The following is a 22,550-nucleotide window of genomic DNA, read 5'->3' as shown; positions in this document are numbered from 1 at the left end:
AGAGTTACTCCCTTAAAACACAACCAACCAACCAACCAACCAACCGGGACCAACAAGCAGGGACATGAGGAATCGCAGCAAAGTTTCATTTTTACAAAAGCAAATTGAATGTGGTAATAAGAGACTGTAAGGGAGGGGAGCTGCCCTGGCTCTAGTCTCCCAGCTGCTAATTCTAGTCACATGTGAACCGTGTCACAAAAATGACAAGCAGCCCCTATCCTGTGAGCCCTGGCCAACTACAAGAGTAGGTTCTCACTGGAGAAATGAATTAAGCTTCTTGGGGCTGGTGTGATAGTACAGCGGGTAAGGCGCTTGCCTTGCACGTGGTTAATCTGGGTTTGATATCACTGGCACCACGTATGATCCCCTGAGCTTCACCAGAAGTGCCCCCTGAGCACAAAGCCAGGAGTAAGCCCTAAGCATTACCAGCTGTGCCCACCCCCCGCAATCAAACAAACAAAACAAAACAAAAAAAAACTAAGCCTCTTAATCATAAACTCATCCATGTTCCTTTGCATACATTGAGGGGCAATCCCCATTTCCTCAACTCTCCCAGAACTCTCAATGCCTGCCTAAATTCTAAGCTCCCATAACACCCTAAAAATCTTGTGGGTTTCAGACTCAAGTTTTTAGCATGCCCACTTAGTGAGAAGTGGGGCCTCGGTTTTGCTTCCTGCTTTCAGGGCAGCGTACAGAGTCTCGTCCTCATGTCCTTAGCACCAACACTCATTAGCTTTTCAGAATCTCACCAGCCCCACACTTCTCTCTTTTCATCATAATGAACCTCCATAACAGCAATTCTGAGCTCCCTTACATTGAGGCAGATTTGTGAACCGGTAGTTGAGAACAAGGGACTGCTCCCATTTTACAGGGAGGAAGCCAAGGCTCAGAGGACTCATACTTCATCCATGCTTACTGTACAGCACAGTACTGACCTGCCATGCACCCTCTGTCTGGGGCGTAGTCACCAAACCCAGCTGTTGGCATATGAGCCAAACTGAGTGATGGACGAGCTCCCAGAATGCAGAAGGTAGAGCCCAGGTGGGTGTGGATTCTCCTCAGAGGTCTGAGGTCCCAGAGGTTGTTGCACAGTAGACTCCACCCTGGGGACCCTAGGCACCCCTTTGCAGATGGCCTGTGAGTTGGCGGGTCCACATCTTCAAAGCTGGGCATGTGCTAGTTGAGCCTTGTGTGTGTGTGTGTGTGTGTGTGTGTGTGTGTGTCTGTATGTGTGTTGGGGTGGGGGGGGGGTCAGAGACTCTTGTGCTGCCAAGGAGTGTCCAGCCAAAATTCCCCCAAGGATGCACCTAGGGCTGGTGTTGACCAGGGAAAGATTACAGACGCTACACGTGAACTTCAAACAGTGCCGCATTTATTTTCATGTGCCACAGGGAAACCATGACAAGCACATCAGCGCGTGGCAGCAAGGTGTGTAATGCTTCGCATGACCTAGAGCTGGGAGTACAAGTGCATTGAAGAACCCCGGGAGGAAGCAAGAGCACAGGCAGCCTGTGGTGAGGGGAAAAACACAGAGGTGGCGTGTGAATGCTGGGAGTGGGGACACATGGCTCAGGGCTTCAGACAGGAAGTGGCTCTGGGGGCTGGAGCGATAGCACAGTGGGTAGGACATTTGCCTTGCACGCAGCCGACCCAGATTCAATTCCCAGCATCCTATAAGGTTCCCCGAGCACCGCCAGGAGTAATTCCTGAGTGCATAAGCCAGAAGTAACCCCTGTGTATTGACAGGTGTGACCCAAAAAGCAAAAAAAAGAAGCGGCTCTGAAGCCCCTCCAGGGCTCTACAAGTGCCTAGGCTGAGGAACAAGCCCAGAGGGCCGCAGTGCAGGAGAGCCAGGTTCAATACCCGGAGCCTTGCAGGGGGAGTGAGGTCTGAGCCTCAGGGCGTGGCCCCAGCACCATTTCAAGCGCCAAACATTTCTGGAGCCTGGCCCCCGACACCCACAGGAGCATGTGGGCATCGGGTGACTCCAGGGAAGAAGGCGCAGCCTCACTCACTGTACATAGCTCGACCAAAAGTGGTTTCCTTTAAGACAGAAGAAAAGGCTACACATGCAGCCTTGAGGAAGCTAACAGGCTGCAGGGCTGGAGGGTCCAAAGAACTGGAGGTTCTAGGGAGGGGAGAAGGGAGAATGGGACTGGGGGAACAAAGGGGTCCCCGCACCATCCTGGAGTGTGGGGGGGGGGGGCTCACGGCTGCAGCAAGAACACCCAGAACTCCTGCACCTTGGTCCCAGCATGCAGTAGGTCCACTGAAGTTCTGGGGTCAGCATCACCCTCTCCTCGGCCCTCGAGGCTCCCGGGCCCGGCCCCACATCACATGCTGTGTTCCGAGGTGGACAGTCTGTCACGGTCCGCCATAGGCCACAACTGTGTCCATCTGAAAAGTCACATCGGGTACTCCTGGGAGGTGTTCCATTGCCCACATGCCCAAAGAATGTTTCCTACCCTTCCAACCTTAATATTTTGGGGCTGGGGAGATTAGTCCAGGGGTTAAGGCACTTGTCTTGTATGTGGTTTACCCTGGTTCAACCCTCAGCACCATATATGGTCCCCTGAGCACCACCAGGAGTGACCCTTGAGCACAGTGCCAGAGGTTTGGTGAGACCCAAAAACCAAAACCAAACAAATAAAAACAAAAATACGCAAAAATAAGAAGCCTTGATATTTGGGCTGGGGAAGTGACTCAGCGATAGAGCATTTGCCTTGCATGTGTGAGGGCTTAGGGACCCAAAACCCAAACCTCAGTATTCCTTTTTTGGGGGGGGGGGGAATAAAGCACTCTTAAAAGGGACTTGGAGATTTAAACAGCTCTATACTACAAGTGAGAACTGGTCTTCACGCCCCCTGCTGACCACTCTGTGTCACTGCAGCAACGCAGGACCTCTGGCGTCTTAGCTCAACTCACCCCAGGAAACGGGTCAAGGCCAGTGATCCAGAGGGGCCAGGGCTTCAAGGACGAGGACCCTGGGTGTGAGGCTCCTGGCGTGGGACCTTCCGGCCCCCAGCGGGGAGCAGAGGCAGAGCAGGAGTGTGAAGGGAGGCCGGGACTGGGCAGGCTTAGCCCCTGGGACCCAGGTGTGGTGGGCAGAGGTGTGAGCTGGTTCCTGGGTGCCCAGAGGGAAGGCACACAAGAGCAGGCAAGAGGGGAAACTGAGTCACGGGAGGCCACCCGCTCCCTCCTCCCCCCCCAGGCCACCATCAGGCTTGTGGGCTGCACCGGGCCCCAAGAGCCGGGGGGCTCTCAGCAGCAGCCCGCGGCACTCCGCTTCACGTGGCAGGGCTTGCAGAAGAGACGGTTGTTCAGCGGGTAGCAACCCTGCTCCGTGGGCTCGATGGACAGCAGCACCCTGCAGTCCTGCAGAGACAAGGGGAGAGTGACAGCTGGCAAGTGACTTACGGGCAAGCCTCGCTGGGCGGCCACCACCGCGCCTGCGCTGAGGACAGGACCGTGCCCACAGGCCCCGTAGGGAGCAGAGCACACGCCAGGTCCTCGCTCTCCCGACACCCTCGAGCTCCATCAGGAAGATGCGGAGGTGTGAGCGGGACAGCAGGTCAGCTGAGGGGAAGACATGAACACGGCTAGCGGTGCCTCAGCACCCACTCAGCTGGGGAGAGCTCATACAGTGAACATGCATGGAGGGAGCAAGGCTCTGGGCTAGACCCCCAGCACCGCCCGCCAGCCCGAGTACCACTGATGTGGCCCTCATGGCCAGTTCGCAACCAGGACTACTGAGTGTGGTCCATTATGCAAAAAACCTTAAAGGAAGACTGCTGGAGCGATGGCTGTTCCAAGCAGCCCTCTCAACCACTTGTATATAGTTTCTTTAATCCTCACCTTCCCTCTTGACAGTGTCATAGCACAGCGGGTAATGGCGTTTGCCTTGCACGCGGCTGACCTAGGTTCAATCCCTGGCATCCCATATGGTCCCCCAAGCACCGCCAGGAGTAATTCCTGAGTGCAGAGCCAGGAGTAACCCCTGAGCACCGCAGAGTGTGACCCAAAACGAAGGATAAAAGTGGACCCTCGCTTTGCATGCAGGAAGCCTGGGTTCAATCCCAGTCATGGTCCCCTGAGCACCACCATGAGGGACCCTCCGAGCACAGAGCAGGGAGTAGCCCCAGAACACCACTAGATATAGTCCCCAAACTGGCAAAACTGGGCTGGAAAGAAAGTAGAGAGGTAGGGTGTGTGCCTTTAACAATGCTGACTCGGATTCGATCCCCAGAGCCCCATATGGTCCCCTGAACCCCACCAGGAGTGATTCCTGGTACACAAAGCACAGACTCAGAAGTCAGCCCTGAGCACCACTGGGTGTAACCAAAAATCCAACCAAGCAACAAAACTCAGCAAAACCAACCTAGAGCAGAATGAAACCCTTCAAAGCAGGAGCCCCCTTTGCAGTCAGCCCTGCTGAGACAGGGCCTGGTCACTAGACATGCAGTTGCCATCTGCTCTCATCTTGTCCCTTCATTTCACCGGGGGGTGCGGTGAGGCCGCCCCAGCTCATGGGGACCTTTTCCTGCTCCTGCTCCACTGCCCGTGGGGCTTCATCACAGGCACATACTTGGTGACGGCCAGTTTTCACATCACTAAAGGGTTTCGAACAAGGGAGACCGGGCTCTCCCCATTCACTATTCTTTCTTTTGGATAAGCAGGACTTGAGATGTGTTCTTCACTGCTCAGGACTCACTCCAACATCTGTGCTCAGAGAACCATACCCTGTACTAGGGATTAAACATGGTTAGCTGCATGCAAAGCAAGCGCCTGAACCCCTGTACTCTCTCGGGCTCCCTTAGAATTTTCTCTTTCTGGGCTGGAGAGATTGTGCAGTGGGTAAGGTGCTGGCCTTGCACACTGCTGATCTTGAGAGATTCTTTAGAGCAGAGCGAGGAGGAAGTCCTGAACACAGCCAGGTATGGCCTGAAAACCAAACAACCAAAAAATCTATCTTCCTTCCCTCCTTCTCTCCTTCCCTTCCTCCCTCCCTCCTTTCCTCCTTTCCTTCCTTCCTTCCTTCCTTCCTTCCTTCCTTCCTTCCTTCCTTTCTTTCCCTTCCCTCCTTTCTTCCTTCCTTCCTTCCTTCCTTCCTTCCTTCCTACCTACCTACCTACCTACCTACACTATGCTTAGGGCTTACTCCCTGCTCTGTACTCAGGGGCCACTATGGACTTCAAACATTGCTAACATGTTTGAAGTTAGCTCTACCACTTGAACCATAAGCTCAGTTCCCTTTGTTTTCTTAATAACATTTAATTTTTCTAGCTTTCTTTTTTATATGACTACAATAAATGCTGGGTTCAATCCCAGCATCCCAAATGGTCCCACAAGTACTGCCAGGAGTGATCCCTGGGTGCAGAGCCAAGAGTAAGCCCTGAGCAACACTGGGTGTGGCTCAAAAACCAAAGGGGAGAAAATAAAAGCTAAAATAGATGAAGCATGAAGTTAATTGGAGAGTGTGACCCCCACTTCCTGGGAGAAGCTGCCTCACTGCATCCTGTTGGCTCCGATTTTAAGTTCCAAAAGAGGAACTTTAAGAACACTTCTGTGCTGGCGAGAGCCCCAAGCCCTTAGCTAGACAACCCTGCCTAGTGGAGACTGAGCAAGAAAACTCATTTCAGTTCTAGTTTCCTCAGTCTTCATTAGCACAGCAAACTGCACGTGTTTCCTACACACGTGACGCATGTTCCTTGTAAGTCCCTCCACAGCTCATGCTCGATGTTCTCCCACATGAATATGCATGAGTTTCCTGACAACCTGCTAGCGTATGTATAAACTGTTTTTATTCTACCTCTGTTGGGCATAAAACCCAACAGGAAGTTGGTTGCCTCAACTTCCTGCTTGGAATCTGTTCTCCAGCCCAGGCTGGTGGACATCCTTCCTGGCTTCACTCTTCCCCTATAATAAAAGCCCTCCCTTCCATTCAGAGATTTCTGTGATTCTTTCCTAGGACAATAGTAGCAAGCAAATATCTGGAGGTCAAACCCCATGGAGAAAAATATTACCCAGGTCAAAATACTGTCAGTCTCCCCACAACGGTGACAAATAACCCGGAATAGAGTAAGCAGGAATGAGCCAAGTGCTGGGAGGTACTGAGAAGTCCATGTGGAACGAGGGCGCTGGAACGAGAGTCCGGTTGGTCTGATTCCTGAGCACCACCATGAGTGCAGAGGGAGGAGCAGCCCCTAAGCATCACCAGACATGGACCAAAAAGACACCAAAAAAGGAGCGAGCTAGAGAGAGAGAGAGAGAAAGAGAGAAAGAGTGTGTGTGTGAGAGAGAGAGAGACAGAGAGACAGAGAGGGAGAGAGAGGTCTGTGTTTCCTGCTCTGTCCTGAGCACTAAGGTGTAAGAGCTCCCATTTCTGAAACCAAATTTCGACATTCAGGAGCAGCCTGGCTGCCGGTCCTGGTACTCTTTCCCAAGCTTCCCAAGGACATGTAAAGAGCTTAATTTGCTCACTAGCCAGGCTCAGGGAAGTGCCAGTCAGCAGGGAGCTTTGGAGGTGAGCATCCCACCATGGCATTTGTCCTAGTTCTTCCAGGACACCTGATCAGTCTGACCCTGAACAAGGCCCACCACGGACATCACAGTGTGAAGACGTCTGGCAGCTTCCTACCCGATTCCCTCATGGTGTGGGGTGGAAGTGCCAGTTTCCCTTATCCATGTGAATCAAAGTTTAGAATTATTCACCCACTGATGAAGAGATTTATTCTGGGATACCTCTCACTGCCCTGTAGGTGACACCCAAGAGAGCTGCAATTTTTGTGAACCTTCAGAAAAGAGGAAACCCCATGTGTGCGGAGGTTGGAAGACTTGGGAGAGGCCTGGGCACCTCTCCAGCTTGACTGACTCTATGGTCTGCAGGGTTCAGGGAGAGATGCAAATGTAGAACTCCTGGTTCAAAAATCAAGAATTTCGTTTCTGGGGGCCAGAGTGATAGTACAGCATGTGGCCGGCCTGGGTTCGATCCTCGGCATCCCATATGGTCCCCTGCCAGGGGAGCACTGCCAGGACTAATTCCTGAGTGCAGAGCCAGGAGTAACCCCTGAGCATTGCCAGGTGTGATCACCCCCCCCCCCAAAAAAAGCAATAAATAAATAAAATCCTGAAAGAAAAAAAAAAGAATTTCAGGTTTGTGGCTCAACAGTAAATAAAGCATGTGCCTCACATGTTTCAAGCCCTGGAACGGCAGGAAAAGGAGAGAGAGACACAAACATGAAGAAGCTGACAATGTCAGGCCAGGGAGAAAGCTCCAAGGGCTGGAGCAGCGGCCTTGTGTGAGGGAGCCCAGGTTCCATCCCTGGTTCTGCATCTCCCCTGAGCACTGGGGAGTAGTGCCTGAGTACCTCTGGATGTGGCATTTCCCCTACCCCCCATGGTACACAAATGCAAAAGCTACAATAAGAATTTCACTGTTTTGGGGCTGGAGTGATAGCACAGCGGATAGAGCATTTGCCTTGCACGTGGCTGACCCCCGGGTTCGATTCCCAGCACCCCATATGGTCCCCTGAGCACTGCCAAGAGTAATTCCTGAGTGCACGAGCCAGGAGTAACCCCTGTACATCGCCGGGTATGACCCAAAAAGAGAAAAAAAAATTTCCGTATTTTCAGAGTGCTCTCTGAAATAGTCTGTATAAGGCATACTTCATACCATGCAATTTCCTTGGTATTTCTTTTTTCTTTTTTGGTCACACCCAACAGTGCTTAGGGCTTATTCCTGACATTATGCTCAGGGATCACTCCTAGTGATGTTTGGGGGACCATATGGGGTGCCAGGGACCAAAAATGCATCTATTGCATGCACAGCCGGTGCCCTACCCACTGTACTATCTCTCTGGCCCCTGATTTATCTTTCTTGGGTTTTTGGTTTTTATTATGGTTTTGAGCCACACCCAACTGATGCTCAAAGGTTAATCCTGGTTCTGCAATCAGGAATCACTCCTGGGTCAGTCTTATGCAAGGCAAACACCCTATACCCACTGGCCTTTGATTTCTTTCTGGCCTTTGATTTCTTTCTTAACACCTGGGACAGGTATTAAGGACAACTGGGTGTGGGTCTACCCTGCACCCCTTCTTTCTCCTATGGTAACAGCCACCCCTTCCCATCTCTGCTTCCCTGGTCTCAGGGGTTTCCATCACTAATCCTGGCCAGTGACTGGGCTGGTTGAGAATATGACATATTTGGTCCAATCAGAGGCCTTCTTGGGACTATGTGTGGGAGCTGAGGATGAGGTATCAGATGGGGAAGAAGAAAACTCGGGGAAGCATGGCTATCCCCCAGGTGACCCTCCTCACAGAGGGTGCCAGACGATGGCAAGGAAAACCAGGTACAAACAGACACTGCACAGCAGGACCGAGAAGTGGAAAGCATCTTGGGTGTGTCATCTAAAACCTTCCTCATCACCACCAGCCTTCTCAGGCAATTCCCACTCTTGGTGGAAGCAGGCCCACTCTGGTGCCTGCACAAACCATTCAGCATTCTGGTGACTTTGGAACTGCGCTTCCACCCTGACGCGTGTTCTGCTCTGGACAGGGAGCTGGGGGCACACAGCTGGCCCTCCCGGGGGCTGCCCGCCACAGCACTCCACTCACCTCACACCTGTAGCAGTTCTCATGGAAGTTTCTCCCCATGCATTCGATTTTGAAGGCATCTTTCCCGTCGCAGGGGATGATGGGATTCTCACAGATGCTGCACATAGGGGCGAATTTCCTGGAGGGAGAGAAACCCGTGCTCACACCACACATCCTCAGGGAGGAGCTGTCTCAACACAGCAGCTCTGGGTCTCCTCTCCCAGCACTGCTTCCAACAGCCCCTGGAGCTGTACCTGAGCACAGAGACAGGAGTAGTCTCCGAGCACCGCTAGGGGTGGGCCAGGAACCGACCCATCAGTTGGAGAAAAAAAAAAAAAGGAAATGAAATGAAAGAAAAAAAACAAGCAAACAGAGAAAACCAAAGTAATCCAAAGCAGAAAGAGGGTTGAATACAGCACAGAGAGTGATGGGGTGCTTGCCTGGCACGCAGCTGACCCAAGTTTGGTCCCTGGCACCCTCCTAGGGCCTGCTGAGCACCAGCAGGAGTCATCCCTGAGCACAGAGCTAGGAGTCAGCAGTGAGCACAATCAGGGGTGGCCAAAACCCCAAACAGGGAACACTAGCTGTCAGTGGGAGCAGGGCTGAGGGGACAGCAGGCGAGCCTCGGGGCCATGGTGCTGCCTGGCCTCCCGCCACGCCCCCGGAGTCGCCACTGCCGTACCTGTAGAAGTCATCCAGGCAGTACACCTCATTCTGGCTGTCCAGGGCGAAGTGCTCGTCTCTGATGCAGCGGGCACAGGCCACGCACGTGAAGCAGGGCGGGTGGAAGGCCCGGCCCAGGGCCCTGATGATGTGTTCCTGGATCACCTCTCCACACTTGCCACACTTCTCCAGGGTGTCCTGCAACAGAGGGCCACGGCCTGAGCGCCAGCCGGGGTGCGCCCAACTCTGCACCCTCAGGCACACTTTACTCCACCTGGGGAGGAGCAGCCAGAAAGCCAGAGGAGAGGAGAAGCTGCCCAGGCCCGCGGCTGGCCTGAGGTGACCAGCCCGATCTCCACCTTGGTGGCAATGGAGGCAGCTGGGGTATATGCTGGGACCAGCAGCGGGAAAGGACTCGGCCCGTAGTCGGGTCTCAGAACGCTGGAGGCCACGGTCGGCTGAGACCCACAGAGGAAGCTCTTAGCCCTCAGAGTCAGGAATGGGAAGGGGTTGGTTCGAGTTTCACCTCATGGAATGAGTTTCACCTGGAAGTTCTTTCCCTCGCATCTGGCCACTGGGAAAGCCCTGGGTCAGCGTCACAGGCCTCTCGCAGGAGGACCTTGGGGCCCTTTAGTTCCTTGACATAAGGGACAAAGTTTTCTCAGGGCAACTCCATCTATTCCTCTAGTCTCATCTGATCTACTTACTGTACCCCTCTTGGAATTACGAACGTTCTTTAAATTTTCACTTCGACTGGGGCTGGAATGATAGTACAGCAGGTAGGGCGTTTGCCTTACACGCGGCCGACCCGGGTTCAATTCCCGGCATCCCATATGGTCCCCCAAGAACTGCCAGGAGTAATTCCTGAGTGCAGAGCCAGGCGTCACCCCTGAGCATCGCCGAGTGTCACCCAAAAGACAAACCTTACCAGGCTGGAGCACAGCCAAAGCATGCAGGAGGCTCAAGTTTGATCCCTGGAAGCCCAAGATGCCTGGAGCACCAACCTGGGAGTGACTCCCAAGCACCAATGAGTGTGGGCTCCCCCCACCAAAAAAAAAAATCCCAGCCGTTTCCTTTTATGCTCAGGGATCATTCCTGGTGGGGTTGGGGGGACCGTATGGGGTGGCAGCATTCATGTCAGGGTCAGCCGCCTGCAAGGCAAGAGCCCCACCCACTGTGCTTTTGCTCCTGCCCTCCCAACTCCAAATACTCTAACCTCAAACCAGTCATTGTCATGGTGGAGCGTGCATCAGAATCACCTACAGCCAGTTACAGACCTGGCGGGGGTGGGGGGGTGGGGGAAGGGGGCTCAGATGAGCTCTCACACTTCACCTCCAATGTGCTTCTTTCCTGCCAGGAAGTCACACTTGGCAGTGCTGGGGGACCATGAGCTGCAGGGACTCCGGCCCAGGCTCCTGCACGAAAGTGTGCACCCCACCCCTCGAGCCCTCTCCCCCGCCCCAGTGACATGCCCCATGAGTGGTCCGTATGCCACGACTCCACCAGACAGTATCCATCAGCAATTCTCTTGTTTGTCTTGTTTTGGGGCCTCACCCTGCGTTGCTTAGGGGTTACTCCTGGCGGTGCTCAGGGGACCCGAGGGGATGCCGGGGATCAAGCCGGGTTGGCCCTGTGCAAGGCAAGTGCCCTCCCCTCTGTACTAGGTCTCCAGCCCCCTCCTCAATTCTTTGTTTGTTTGTCTTAAGTGCACCAACTGTTTATTCGTTCCAGATATATTTATCCATGTCCTTATTATATAGTACCAACATGCTTTTTAACACCTTCATCCCCTCTGCAATTTTGACACATACTTATTCCCTTCTGTCTCAGGGTCAGAGCCAGCAGACTCCAGGGGCACCTTCAGCACATTGCTGGGGTGCAGCTGCTCCCAGGGGTGCTCAGGGAAGCATGAGATGCTGAGGACTGGACCCCTCCCCAAACCTGAACTGGGCCTGTCGTGCCTGCCTGTTGGCACTGGGGTAGGGAAGGATCCATGTGGCTTCTTCCGCACACCTGGTACAGCCCTGGCACCTGGGGCCAGCGGCAGGTACCTGGTAGCAAGGCTCACAGAGGGGCCGCCCGTCCTTCTGGAAGAAGAGCTTTCCGGCCAGCTGGTGGTGGCAAGTGCGGCAGGTGAAGCACTGGACGTGGTACTGCCGCTTCATGGCCTCCACGGCCAGCTCCTGGGGGGACACGGTCTTGTGGCAGAAGGCGCAGATGTCTGCAGGGGAGGAGACACAGGCTGGGTGGGATCGAGACTGCAAGCACCCACCCCTGATGTGTGACGCCCCCAGATGTGTGATGCCCCCAGTGGACGATGTGTGAGCACTGCGGGTGTGTGGCTAGAACACCGCGTGCCTGCGACTACACTAACAGCACTGGGAGCCAGGGTGCGGACAGCAACTGAAATTTAAAAAATTAAACAAAGGGGCCAGAGCAATAGCACAGCAGGTAGGGCGTTTGCCTTGCATGTGACCAACCTGGGTTCGATCCCCAGCATCCCATATGGTCCCCTGAGCACCGCCAGGAGTAACTCCTGAGTGCAGAGCCAGGAGTAACCCCTGTGCATTGCCAGGTGTGACCCAAAAAGCAATAAATAAATAAATTAATTCATTAAATAAAAATAAAAAATAGGGACTGGAGCAATAGCACAGCAGGTAGGGTGTTTGCCTTGCACGTGACCGACCCGGGTTCGATTCCCAGCATCCCATATGGTCCCCTGAGCACCGCCAGGGGTAATCCCTGAGCGCAGAGCCAGGAGTAACCCCTGTGCATCGCCAGGTGTGACCCAAAAAGCAAAAAAAAATAAAAATAAAAAATAAAACAAAGGGGCCAGAGCAATAGTACAGGATGTAGGGTATTGGCTTTGCACACGGCTGACCTGAGTTTGCTCCCTGGTACCCCATTTGGTCCCCGGAGTCTGCCAGGAATAAGCCCTGAGCACCATGTGTGTGGCTCACAAAACAAAAAAATAAAACACAAAAAAAGCAAAAGCTCTCTAGTCAGGGGTGCATGCAACCCACCAATTTTTACATCATCAACAAAGGAAATGATGGGGGGGTGGGGGAAAGTGTGAACTTTTTTTTTCTTTTTGGGTCACACCCAGTGATACACAGGGGTTCCTCCTGGCTCTGCGGTCAGGAATTACCCCTGGTGGTGCTTGGGGGACTATATGGGATACTGGGAATCGAACCTGGGTCGGCCGCGTGCAAGGCATACACCCTACCCGCTGTGCTATTGCTCCAGCCCCAGGAGTGTGAACTTTTAAGTAATAAAAACAGGGCCAGAGAGCTAGTCAAGGGATAAGGTGCTTGCCTTGCATGCAGCTGACCCTGATGTGACCCCTGAGGTCCCAGATGGTTCCCCAAATCCCTTTAGAAGTGATCTCTGAGCACAAAGTCAAGAGTAAGCCCTGAGCACTGTCAGGTGTGGTTCTACAACCCCCAAAATAGAATAGTGACTTAATACTGCAGCAATGTATAGCAGGTAGGGTGTTTGCCTTGCATAACCAACCAGAGTTCAATCCCCCGCATCCCATATGGTTCCCAGGACATTGCCAGGAGTAATTCCTGAGTGTAGAGCCAGGAGTAAATTCTGAACATCACTGGGTGTGACCCAAAAAACCCAAAATTAATTAATTAAAAAATACTACTATAAACTATGATACCTCAAAGTTCATAAATAAATAAAAAGTGCAAAACTTTCAAAAATGGAACAAAAATCCGCAGGTACGATTTCATAGCACAAGCTTTTTCTATAAACAATCAGGATATACATATATGTATATATGTATTTTAGGAGGGGTGGGGGTGGGGTACACCTAGCGGTACTCAAGGCTTACTCCTGGCTCTGTGCTCAGGAGTCACCCCTGCTGGGGTTTAGAGGACCATAACAGGTGCCAGGGATTGAACCCAGGTCTGCCACATACAGGGTAAATGCCTTGTCCACTATGCTATCTCTTCAATCCTCCAGCTTATAATTTTTTTTTAAAGGAAAAGATTAAAAAAAAAAAAAGGAAAAGGTTAAGGCAAGGAACAGAGAACTGGGACTGAGTGATAGTTCAGCAGATAGGGCGTTTGCTTTGCATGTGGCCAACCTGGCTTCAATCCTTGGCACCTCATATAGTCCACTGGGCACTGCTAGGAGTAAGCCCTGAGCACAGTCACGTGTTGCCAAAAAACTGAGAGAGAGAGAGAGAGAGAGAGAGAGAAGAAAAATAAGAGGGAGAGAGAGAGAAGGAGGGAGAGAGAGGGAGAGCGGGGAAAGAGAGAAAAGAGAAAAGGAGGGAGAGAGAGGAGGGAGAGAGAGAAGGAGGGAGAGGGGGAGAGAGATGAGAGAAAAGGAGGGAGAGAGAAGGGAGGGGAGAGAGAGGGGAGGAAGAGAGTGGGAGAGAGAGAGAGAAAAGAAGAGATAAAAGGAGGGAAAGAGAGAGAAGGAGGGAGGGGAGAGGGAGAGAGAGAGAAAGAAAGAGAGAGAGAACAGCTCTGAATCAGGGCAGACACTGGTGGCTGGTGTCTCTACTCTCCTACTTCCCTCCTGGAGGGCCCTGGCAGCCCCCCAGTCCCCCAGGGACCCTTAGGACCCTGCTCCATGTTTTGATGCTTTGTCCATACCTGTGGATGCCTCCTTCTCAGGCCAGCTGACAGGTTCCTCTGGGGGAGGGGGCAGCTCCACATTAGCGGGCCTGAGGTGACTCGGTGGAGGCCGGAGGGGCGGCCCCTCGGCCAGGGGCTGTGGAGACACAGAGAGGCAAGAGAGAAGTTGATTGATGAGGCCCCCCACACACCCTCTCAGCTCTGCTCTGTGCACGAGGTCGGATGAGGAGGGAAGGCAGCAGAGAAGGGAGGATGGGGCCAAAGTCACTCGCGGGAAGGGCAGCTGGACCCAGGGCCTGTGGCCAATCAAAGCTTCTTCCCTCTGCTGCTGGCATGGAATTGTCTAGAATCAGATTTTTCCCTTGGCTGAGAACTTTCTACAATGGCCTCTGAGATTGTGTGGGGGTCTGTCTTAGCTCTGTTTGGGCGCTCGGGATCAAACCCAGGGTCTCATCTGCTCAGTGTTTGTGCTCTACCCAAGTCACATTCCCGGAAACAGCGCCAGGCGGCTCAGGGCAAGGACTGGAGTGGAGCTGGGCGGGGTGTGAGTGTGTGTGTGCGCGTGTGCGCGCGCGAGCACGTACACACTCAGCAGGGGCTCAGGCTCCGAGTCAGAGGCCTCGGGTTAATCCCTGGCACTGAGACAAAAAATGTGACTTTCTCCTATAAAATCTAAGGAATTTTGGTCAGACACAAGGAAACGTCTTCTCGGAGATAAAAGGCTGCTTGAGGATAACAGGGCACCTTCTCCAGGGACCTGAAAACACGCAACTCTGAAAACACGCAACTGATGTTTTTTTTTTTTTTAACTATTATTTGGTGTGCATGTGTGTGTGGGGGGGGGTTGCAAGGAGTCGTGGACCAAACCTGGCAGTGCTTGAGGGACCATATGTGGCGTCAGGGACGGAATGACGATCAACTGCAGGCCAGACAAGTGCCTGAATCCCTGTACTATCTCCTGGTCCCCCACAACCAATGTCTAACAGTCTGAGAGGGCTTAGGAGAGGGCCAGCTCTGATAACAGACCCCCTCCCTGCAGGCTTTAGTTCCTACAAGCTCCAGATTCTCCCTCCCCAGCCCCCAGTGCACCTTCAGGGACCACAGCGTTGGCAGTACCTGGGATGGGGGTGGGGGCAGGTGCAGCTGCTCCAAGTCTGAAATAAGGGACGCTTCCGCTGGGGCCAGGGGCGCCTCGTCAGGAGGCAGATATGCTGAAGGGGGTGGCGGGGGAGGCGGGAGGAGGTCCAGGTCGGGGAGCACATCTGCAGCATCTGGGAGAGGGGGCGGGGGGCAACATCCTGCAACGAGAACGGGGACAGGGTTGGCCGAAAAGTCTCTGCAGGGGCACAGGGGACACTGCCCAGCCAGTAGGCCACCCAGATGGGTGGCTGTGGGCTCAGGGCCAGGACCACCCAGACCTGGGTTCCATCTCTCATTGCCACTATGTGTCTCTAGCCAAAGGCTAACTGTCTCTGGGGCCGGAGTGCTGGTGTGCAAGGGTGTTGACCTTGCACACGGCTGACCCGGGCTTGACCCCCGGCATCCCACATGGTCCCTCCATGCACAGTCATTTCTGAGTACAGGGCCTGCGCATCACCAGGTGTGACCCAAAAAGCCAACAAAACAAAACAAAATCTCTGAAAGAGTCTTTGTCTGCTGATTTGGAGATGTCAGTCAGTCGCTCAGGACTGTGGGGGGGATGAAACTATGACGCAGGTAAGGGAGGCTTTTTGTTTCAGACGCACCCGGAAGTGATCAGGGTTCACCTCTGACTCCATGCATGAGGGCCACCGCTAGTGGTGCTCAAGTAATGTCGGGGATCAAACCCAGGCCTCCTGCAAGCAAAGCATGCATGTGCTCCACGAGCCATTTCCTGACCCCAAGAGGGGATTTTGAGCATTGTGGATGGCATATGGCATGGGGCTGGCTCCTACCAAGAAGTACCAGGTGAGTTAGAAGATTTACTATGAAGGAAAGAATGTAAAATAATCCATTAGTAGCTTTATGATTACAGGATAATCATTTTTATATAATGTATTGCAGAATGGGCTGGAGAGATAGTACAGTGGGTAGGGTGTTTGCCCTGCAAGCAGCCAACATGGCCGACCCGAGTTCGATTCCTCCGCCCCTCTCGGAGAGCCCGGCAAGCTACCGAGAATATCTCGCCCGCATGGCAGAGCCTGGCAAGCTAACCATGACGTATTCGATATGCCAAACACAGTAACAATTGTCACAATGAAGACGTTACTGGGCCGCCCGCTTGAGCAAATCGATGAACAACGGGAGGACAGTGACAGTGACAGTATTGCAGAATACATATTACTTAAAATTATATATGTATATTTATGTAGGCAGGTGGCAGTGCTCAGGGCTTACTCCTAGCTCTGTGTTCACAGATCAACAGGTCACTTGTCATTTCTGGTCATGCTTAGGGAACTATATGCAGTGCTGGGGATAAAAGCGAGGTCTGCCACATGCCTGTACTCTCTAACCCCCAAACTAATACTTTTTTTGGTTTTTGTTTGAGCCACACCTGATGAAGTTCAGGGGTTGCTTCAGGCTCTGCACTCAGTAATTAGTCCTGGCACTGCTCAGGGTACCATATGGGATGCCAGGGATCAAATCCAGGTCAGCCACATGCAAGACAAATGCCCTACCCACTGAACTATCGCCCCGGCCCCATCTTTGTCTTTTTTTTTTTTTTAAATGTGATGCTAGGAGAACTGAAATTACACAAGTAGCTTGTATTTGTGACTCACACTATTTTATCAGCCAGTGGCAGTGTAGACGATTTGGAACCAGATTCCAGGGTTAACCATCTCATCAAATTCTCCTCATTTTACAGATGAAGAAAAGTCAAATATTTCACTAATGATACAGTTCAAAAGATGGGCAAGATGTAATAGAAACCATTCGTTCCACTGCAATCCAATAGCTAAAGGGCATTTTTATGACAATCATGGAAAATCAACTGTGGATAAAGTATTAGGTAATTTTAAATCATTCTTGTTGATTTTGTGAGGCACTGTCTGCCATTGTGGTTAGGTAAGAAAATGGCCATATTTAGAGATGCACTCTGAAAAATGTGGGGCTGAGAGACCTAAGTAGTGACATTTCCTTCTAACTATTTCACAAGGAGTCAAAGAGATAGTGCAGGGATTAAGGAGTTTGTTTTAGGGGCTGAAAAGATAGTAGAACGGGTAGAGAGTTTGCCTTGCATGCACCCAACCTGGGTTCAATCCCCAGCATCCCAGATGGTCTCCTGAGCACTGCCAGGAGTAATCCTGAACCAGGAGTAACTTCTGAGCATCACCAGGTGTAGCACCAAAACAAAAACAAACAAAAAAGGAGTTTTTCTTGCACAGGCTGACCCGGGTTTGATCCTCAGTACGGTATATGGACCCCCTAGCACTGCCCCACTATATGGTCCCCCTGAGCACTGCCAGGAGTGATGTCTAAGCACAGTGCCAGGAGAAAGCTCTGAGCACTGCCGGGTATGACCCCAAAGCCAACAAATAAATACTTCACAAGGAGTGGGGACAGGGAAATGGCTCAAAGGACTAGAGTGCATGATTTGCGTGTGGGAGCCCCAGAGTTGTCCCTGGCACTGCACGGTCTCCTGAGCACTGCCAGGATTAGCACCAAGCTCTACCAGGTGTGGCTCAAAATAAAAACAGAAGAATGAAAAAAAAAAAAAACTACAAAAAATCTTTTCATGGGACTGGAGAGAGAGCACAGGGTTTAAGGCACTTGTGTTGTACCAACCCTGTTTCAATCCCTGGCACTGCACATGAAACCCCAGCACCGCCAAAAGTGATCCATAAGCAGAGCCAGGAGCAAGCCTTGGGTACAGCTAGGTGCACCCCCTCCCCCCCAAAAAAAATAAACAAACTTGATAAAGGAGCCAGAGAGGTAGTTCAGAGAGCTGGAGTATTTGCTTTGCATGTAGGAGCTCTGGATTAGAAACCTGGCACTGTGTGGCCCCCTAGCACACTGGGCACTGACTGTGGCCCAAAAGCAAAGCAAAATGAAAAGTTAGTAAAACCAGACTATTAGTCACCAGTGTTTAGGGGCTGGGATGGAGTTCAGTGAACAAATTCATATGTGAGGGCCTGGGTTTGATCCCCAACGCGTGTGTGTACACACACACACACACACACACACACACACACACACACACACACACAGATAGACCACTATCACCACCACCAAAGAAGGGAATAGATAAAATAAATGTGGCAAATTCTTTATATATGTGACACTGGACAGGAAATACACAGATTTCCTTGACCTGCTCCCCTCCTACATCTGCAGATATTTGACAGAAAATAAGGGGCCGGAGCTTGTCTTGGGGGCTGATGAGAGTATAGCAGGTAAGAGGTTTGCTCTGCAAATAGCCAACTAGGGTTCAGGAATAATTCCTGAGTGCAGAGCCAGGAGTAAGCCCCGAGCACCACCAGGTGTGGTCCAAAATCAAAAGCAACAAACAACAAACCAACCCAAAAAAAATCTGAAAAAAAAAAAAAAATCAAATAGCAAAGAAAAATGGGCAGAGGACCAATTTCATTATTAGCACAGCTAATTCCTGTTCCGGGAAGCTGAGGTGGATGCAGCGAGAAAGAAGCCTTTGGTCCCATCCCCTGGTCTCCAGCACTTCCTCCTGGCCGGCGGCACTGGAGGGAGGGGGTGACCTAGCTCCAACCTCAGTCGAGTGGTCCCTCCTCAGGATCCCTACCCACTCAGACCCTCCCAGCTGTGCCAGTAAGAGGCTATTCAGCTGCTTACAAGAGGTGATGGAGCGGCAGGAGAGAGGCACAATGGGGGGCTATGGGCATCCAGGAAAACCTTGTCCACTATCCCACACAGGCCTCCAAGAGAAGGCACTGGGGCAGGAGGCAGACTGGGCAGCAGTGAGGTGAATGCCCGAGACACCCACGGCAGGCAGCCGGAGAGGCTGAGACTATGCGCCTGGGGGCCTGGGCTCAGCGCCTAGTGCCGGAGAACTGGCAGGAGCACCTCCCTAGGCTTCAGGTTTCTCATCCATCGAAGACTGGCGAGGACCAGGCTTCTCTGCGGAGGGCGGGCGGTACTGTTCTAGGTCTGGGAGCTCCCAGGTGTGGTGGAGAGGCTTGTGCCAATTAATGCCAACCTGTGCCAGTCTGCGTCTGGAGCTGGTCTTAGAGAGCAGGTGTGTGCCACTGAAGGTGGTCAGCTCGGTGGGGATTTGCCCCAGCTGCAGGGGGGAGACTGCCAGGGTGACTGAGGAGGGGTCCTATTTGCCCATCTGGGCCAAAGTGTGCCAGTCAGTACCAGCCTATGCCAAGTGTGTCGGTTAGCAGCTGGGTCCGATCCCAGAGTTTTTGATTCAGCAGGTTTGGAGAAAGATTTATGTGGTTTTAGTTTTTGTGGAGCTTTATTTATTTATTTATTTATTTTGTGGGGGGGGAGGGGGAGAGCGGAGTTGGGGCTGGTACTCCATGGTGTTTTTAGTTACTCCTGGCAGTGCTCAGGGAACCGTGCAGTGCTGGGGGTTGAACACAGGTTAACCACATGCAAGGCAAACGCTTTTAAGCCCTGCATGATCTCACCAGTCCACGAATTTGGTTTTTGCAAAATTCTGGGGTGATGTTGATGGTTCCAAGGCCCTAGTCCATCCATCTCACCTCTTAAAGCCTCTGCACTAGAGCACTCATTCTCACGGGGCCTGTCCGGCCTTGAGCATCTGCCATTATGCAAAACCCAGGGAGAAAGGCAAATTTCCTGGCCCCAAAAGGACTGAATCAGAAATAGGGGGAGGGACCAGCTGGCTGTGTTCAAACAAGCCCCCAGGCCACGCTGATGTGGCTGTGGTGTAAGCCAGCTCAGGAAGGAAGGCTGACGTGTGTGAGTCAGGAACCGGATCAGGGCGGGCAGCAGTGCTGAGCTGACCTGCCTCCAGTCTAGACAGCAGGCTGGGAGGGGTGTAGGCCCCGCGGCATCCAGGCACAGGGTCAGTGTGCGGAAAGCAGACAGTTGAAGAAGGGAGATGAGGTTCAAAGGGCTGTGAGGAAGAGCAGCTTTGGGTTTTTACTCTTTTTTTTTCCTTTTTTTTTTTTTTTTTGCTGGTGTGGAGCGATAGCACAGCGGTAGGGCGTTCGCCTTACAAGCGGCCAACATGGCCGACCCGAGTTCGATTCCTCCGCCCCTCTCGGAGAGCCCGGCAAGCTACCGAGAGTATTCGATATGCCAGACACAGTAACAACAAAGTCTCCAATGGAGACGTTACTGGGCCCGCTTGAGCAAATCGACGATCAACGGGAGGGCCTTTACCTTTACCTTTACCTTGCTGGTGCTACTTAGAGACAGGGGCTTAGAGAACAGGTGACAGGGTATACTCCTGGCTCTGCACTCAGGAATTGCTCCTGGCAGTGCTCAGGGGACCATATGGGATGCTGGGAATAGAACCTGGGTTGGCCGCGTGCAAGGCAAACACCCTACCCGCTGTGCTATTGCTCCAGCCCCAGGTTTTTACTTTATTGTTGGGCCACACCTGACAGTGGAGCTGGGGAGGGAGGTCGCCCCCTCCCCACCGCCCCCGCCCGATGCTGGGGAACCAGGCGATGCCAGGGATGGAGCCAGGGGATTCACTTGTAGAATCTATGCGGCAGCCTTGGGAGGCCTCTTTCCTCCCAAAGCAGCATTTATAGAGATATCTGGAGGAGAACTGATGAATTCGAGAGGTGATATGTGGGGCCAGTGAGATAGTACAGTGGATAGGGAGTTTGCCTTGCACTCGGCTGACCTGGATTCAACCCCAGCATCCCATATGGTTCCCCAAGACCTGCCAGGAGTGATCCCTTAGTGGAGAGCCAAGAGGAAGCCCTGACCACTGGGGGAAAAAAAAAAGATTTGGGCTGGAGTGATAGTACCGTGTGTCGGGCATTTCGGCTGCAAGTGGCAAACTGGGCATGATCCTCAGCACCCCATATGGTCCCTCTGAGCCCCACCAGGAGTGATCCCTGAGTGCAGAGCCAGGAGGAAGCCCTGAGTACTGCTGACTGTGGTCCCTAACAAAGCAACTGTGGCCCTCCCCACCTCTTCCCTCCTCAGTTATTCCTGTGTGATGAAAGCAGATAAAGCAAGATAAAGAAAGCAGATAATAAAGACCCAATTATTAACTGCTCCCAGCAGATAAGCTTCATGCATATGGTGAGCCCCGTTTCTCTCCCATATGCCCACATCTAGCAAGAACACAAGCGGCAAGAAATAAACCCAACAAAAGAGGGGCTGAATTCGTGTCGTCACACGGCTCAGCCTCGCCACAGCTGTGAAGCCCGCCCCATCCCCATCCCTGTTTCACAGCTTCGGAAACTGAAGAACAGGGCATGAAGCGGCTGCAACGTCACTTGGCCATGCAGTGTCATGGTAGCTGCCCCGTAAATGAAATGACGCCCGACATCAGTGCCTGCCCACCCACCCTCGCCCTGGTACTGCCTCTGGCCAACTCCCACCCCGTCTGCACCCTCTTACCTCCATTGGAGAGCTCAGCGGGCACAGCGGCCGCTACTCTGCCAGGGGCCTTCCAGGGGCCAGGCCTGCCCACTGCACCAGCCCCAGACGCCCTCTCCGGGTCAGGAGTCTCTCGGGGGCCACCAGGCCGGGCCTCACACACCGCCCGCCTCACTTCCACGGCCGCCGCTTCATCTCGGCGTGGGGCTGCCAGCGTGATGAAGACGGACGAGGCCACCCTCTTCTCAGACTTGGCTGCCATGGCCTCGGCTCCTGGTGGGATGGGAGGCAGAGTGGGGTTCAGGGCACGGGGTGCGCTTCACCTGGACACGTGTGCCACGTCTTCACAAGACAGGAGCAACCGTGCCACGGTGCACACAGTCCAGCCCAGCCAAGGATGGGACTGGGGATATCCTGAGAGACAGGCAAGGCAGGTGGCACAGACAACCTGGCCCTCGGGTGGCGCACAGCTTCTGGCTGCCCCTTCCCCAGCCCACGCCAGGAGAGCAAAGGGCAGCTGGACCCGCCCTGCCACAAACGTTCCTCTTCCTCCTCTCCGCAGTCCCAGGAAGGACCTTCCGGCAGCGTCACCCAGCACAGCCCACTCCGGGCCACACCTGCCCACAGGCCTCGCCCTATCCCACCCGCTTTACCTGGGCTTGGGATCCTCCTGGGAGTAAAGTCCTCTCGGACCAGGCTCTGCTGCGGGAGGGAAACAGCAAGACCGTCAGAGCTCAGGCGGGGCCCCAGGAGGCAGAGGGCGCGGACAAGCAGAGCCCCGGTTTTGCCAGCTCTGCTCAGTGCCTGCAGGGCCCTCACGCTGCCTGCCTGTGACTCTGGGATCCCCCACCCCTGCCACTCCCTCTTACAACAGAGGAGGGAGCCGAGATGGGATAGAAAGCCTCCTGGGCAGGCCCACCTCACCATGGGAGTGGGATTTGAACCTTGAGTCCGAGCTGGGCTCTTGGGGCCTCTCCCCACCCAGCCTACCACCAGGCACTTTCCTCTGCCGTGGACTCCCAGTCTATCAAGTCTTTTTCTTTTTCTTTCTTTCTTTTTTTTTTTTTTTTTTGGCTTTTTGGGTCACACCCGGCAATGCCTGGCTCTACACTCAGGAATTACTCCTGGCGGTGCTTGGGGGACCATATGGGGGACCATATGGGATGCTGGGAATTGAAGCCGGATTGGCCACGTGCAACGAAAACGCCCTAC

General features: G+C 53.2%; 1 protein-coding gene across 1 annotated transcript; it reads right to left on the bottom strand.

Annotated features, from left to right (window-relative positions):
- Positions 1 to 3,207: 3,207 nt before the first annotated feature.
- On the bottom strand, positions 3,208 to 22,041 carry FBLIM1 (filamin binding LIM protein 1). Its single transcript, XM_056123536.1, has 8 exons — positions 21,992 to 22,041; positions 21,360 to 21,611; positions 14,967 to 15,148; positions 13,869 to 13,986; positions 11,307 to 11,476; positions 9,275 to 9,453; positions 8,614 to 8,731; positions 3,208 to 3,375 (listed from the first exon to the last, which is right to left on the bottom strand). Exons 2-8 carry the CDS (start codon positions 21,598 to 21,600, stop codon positions 3,262 to 3,264), a joined length of 1,122 nt encoding a protein of 373 aa, XP_055979511.1. The 5' UTR covers positions 21,601 to 21,611; positions 21,992 to 22,041; the 3' UTR covers positions 3,208 to 3,261.
- Between the last annotated feature and the right edge of the window lie 509 nt (positions 22,042 to 22,550).

Source organism: Sorex fumeus, unplaced genomic scaffold, assembly GCF_029834395.1.
Source record: "Sorex fumeus unplaced genomic scaffold, SorFum_2.1 ptg000047l, whole genome shotgun sequence".
NCBI lineage: Eukaryota > Metazoa > Chordata > Mammalia > Eulipotyphla > Soricidae > Sorex > Sorex fumeus.
This window is presented reverse-complemented; position numbering and strand designations above follow the sequence as displayed.

Bases quoted from the DNA above. Each gene is read 5' to 3' on its own strand.
- FBLIM1 (XM_056123536.1), bottom strand. From the start codon at position 21,600: ATGGCAGCCAAGTCTGAGAAGAGGGTGGCCTCGTCCGTCTTCATCACG. The intron at 15,149-21,359 runs GTAAGAGGGTGC...TTCTCGTTGCAG, and splicing joins CGCTGAGCTCTCCAATGGAG to GATGTTGCCCCCCGCCCCCT. The intron at 3,376-8,613 runs GTGAGTGGAGTG...TTGTCTCTGCAG, and splicing joins AGAACTGCTACAGGTGTGAG to GACTGCAGGGTGCTGCTGTC.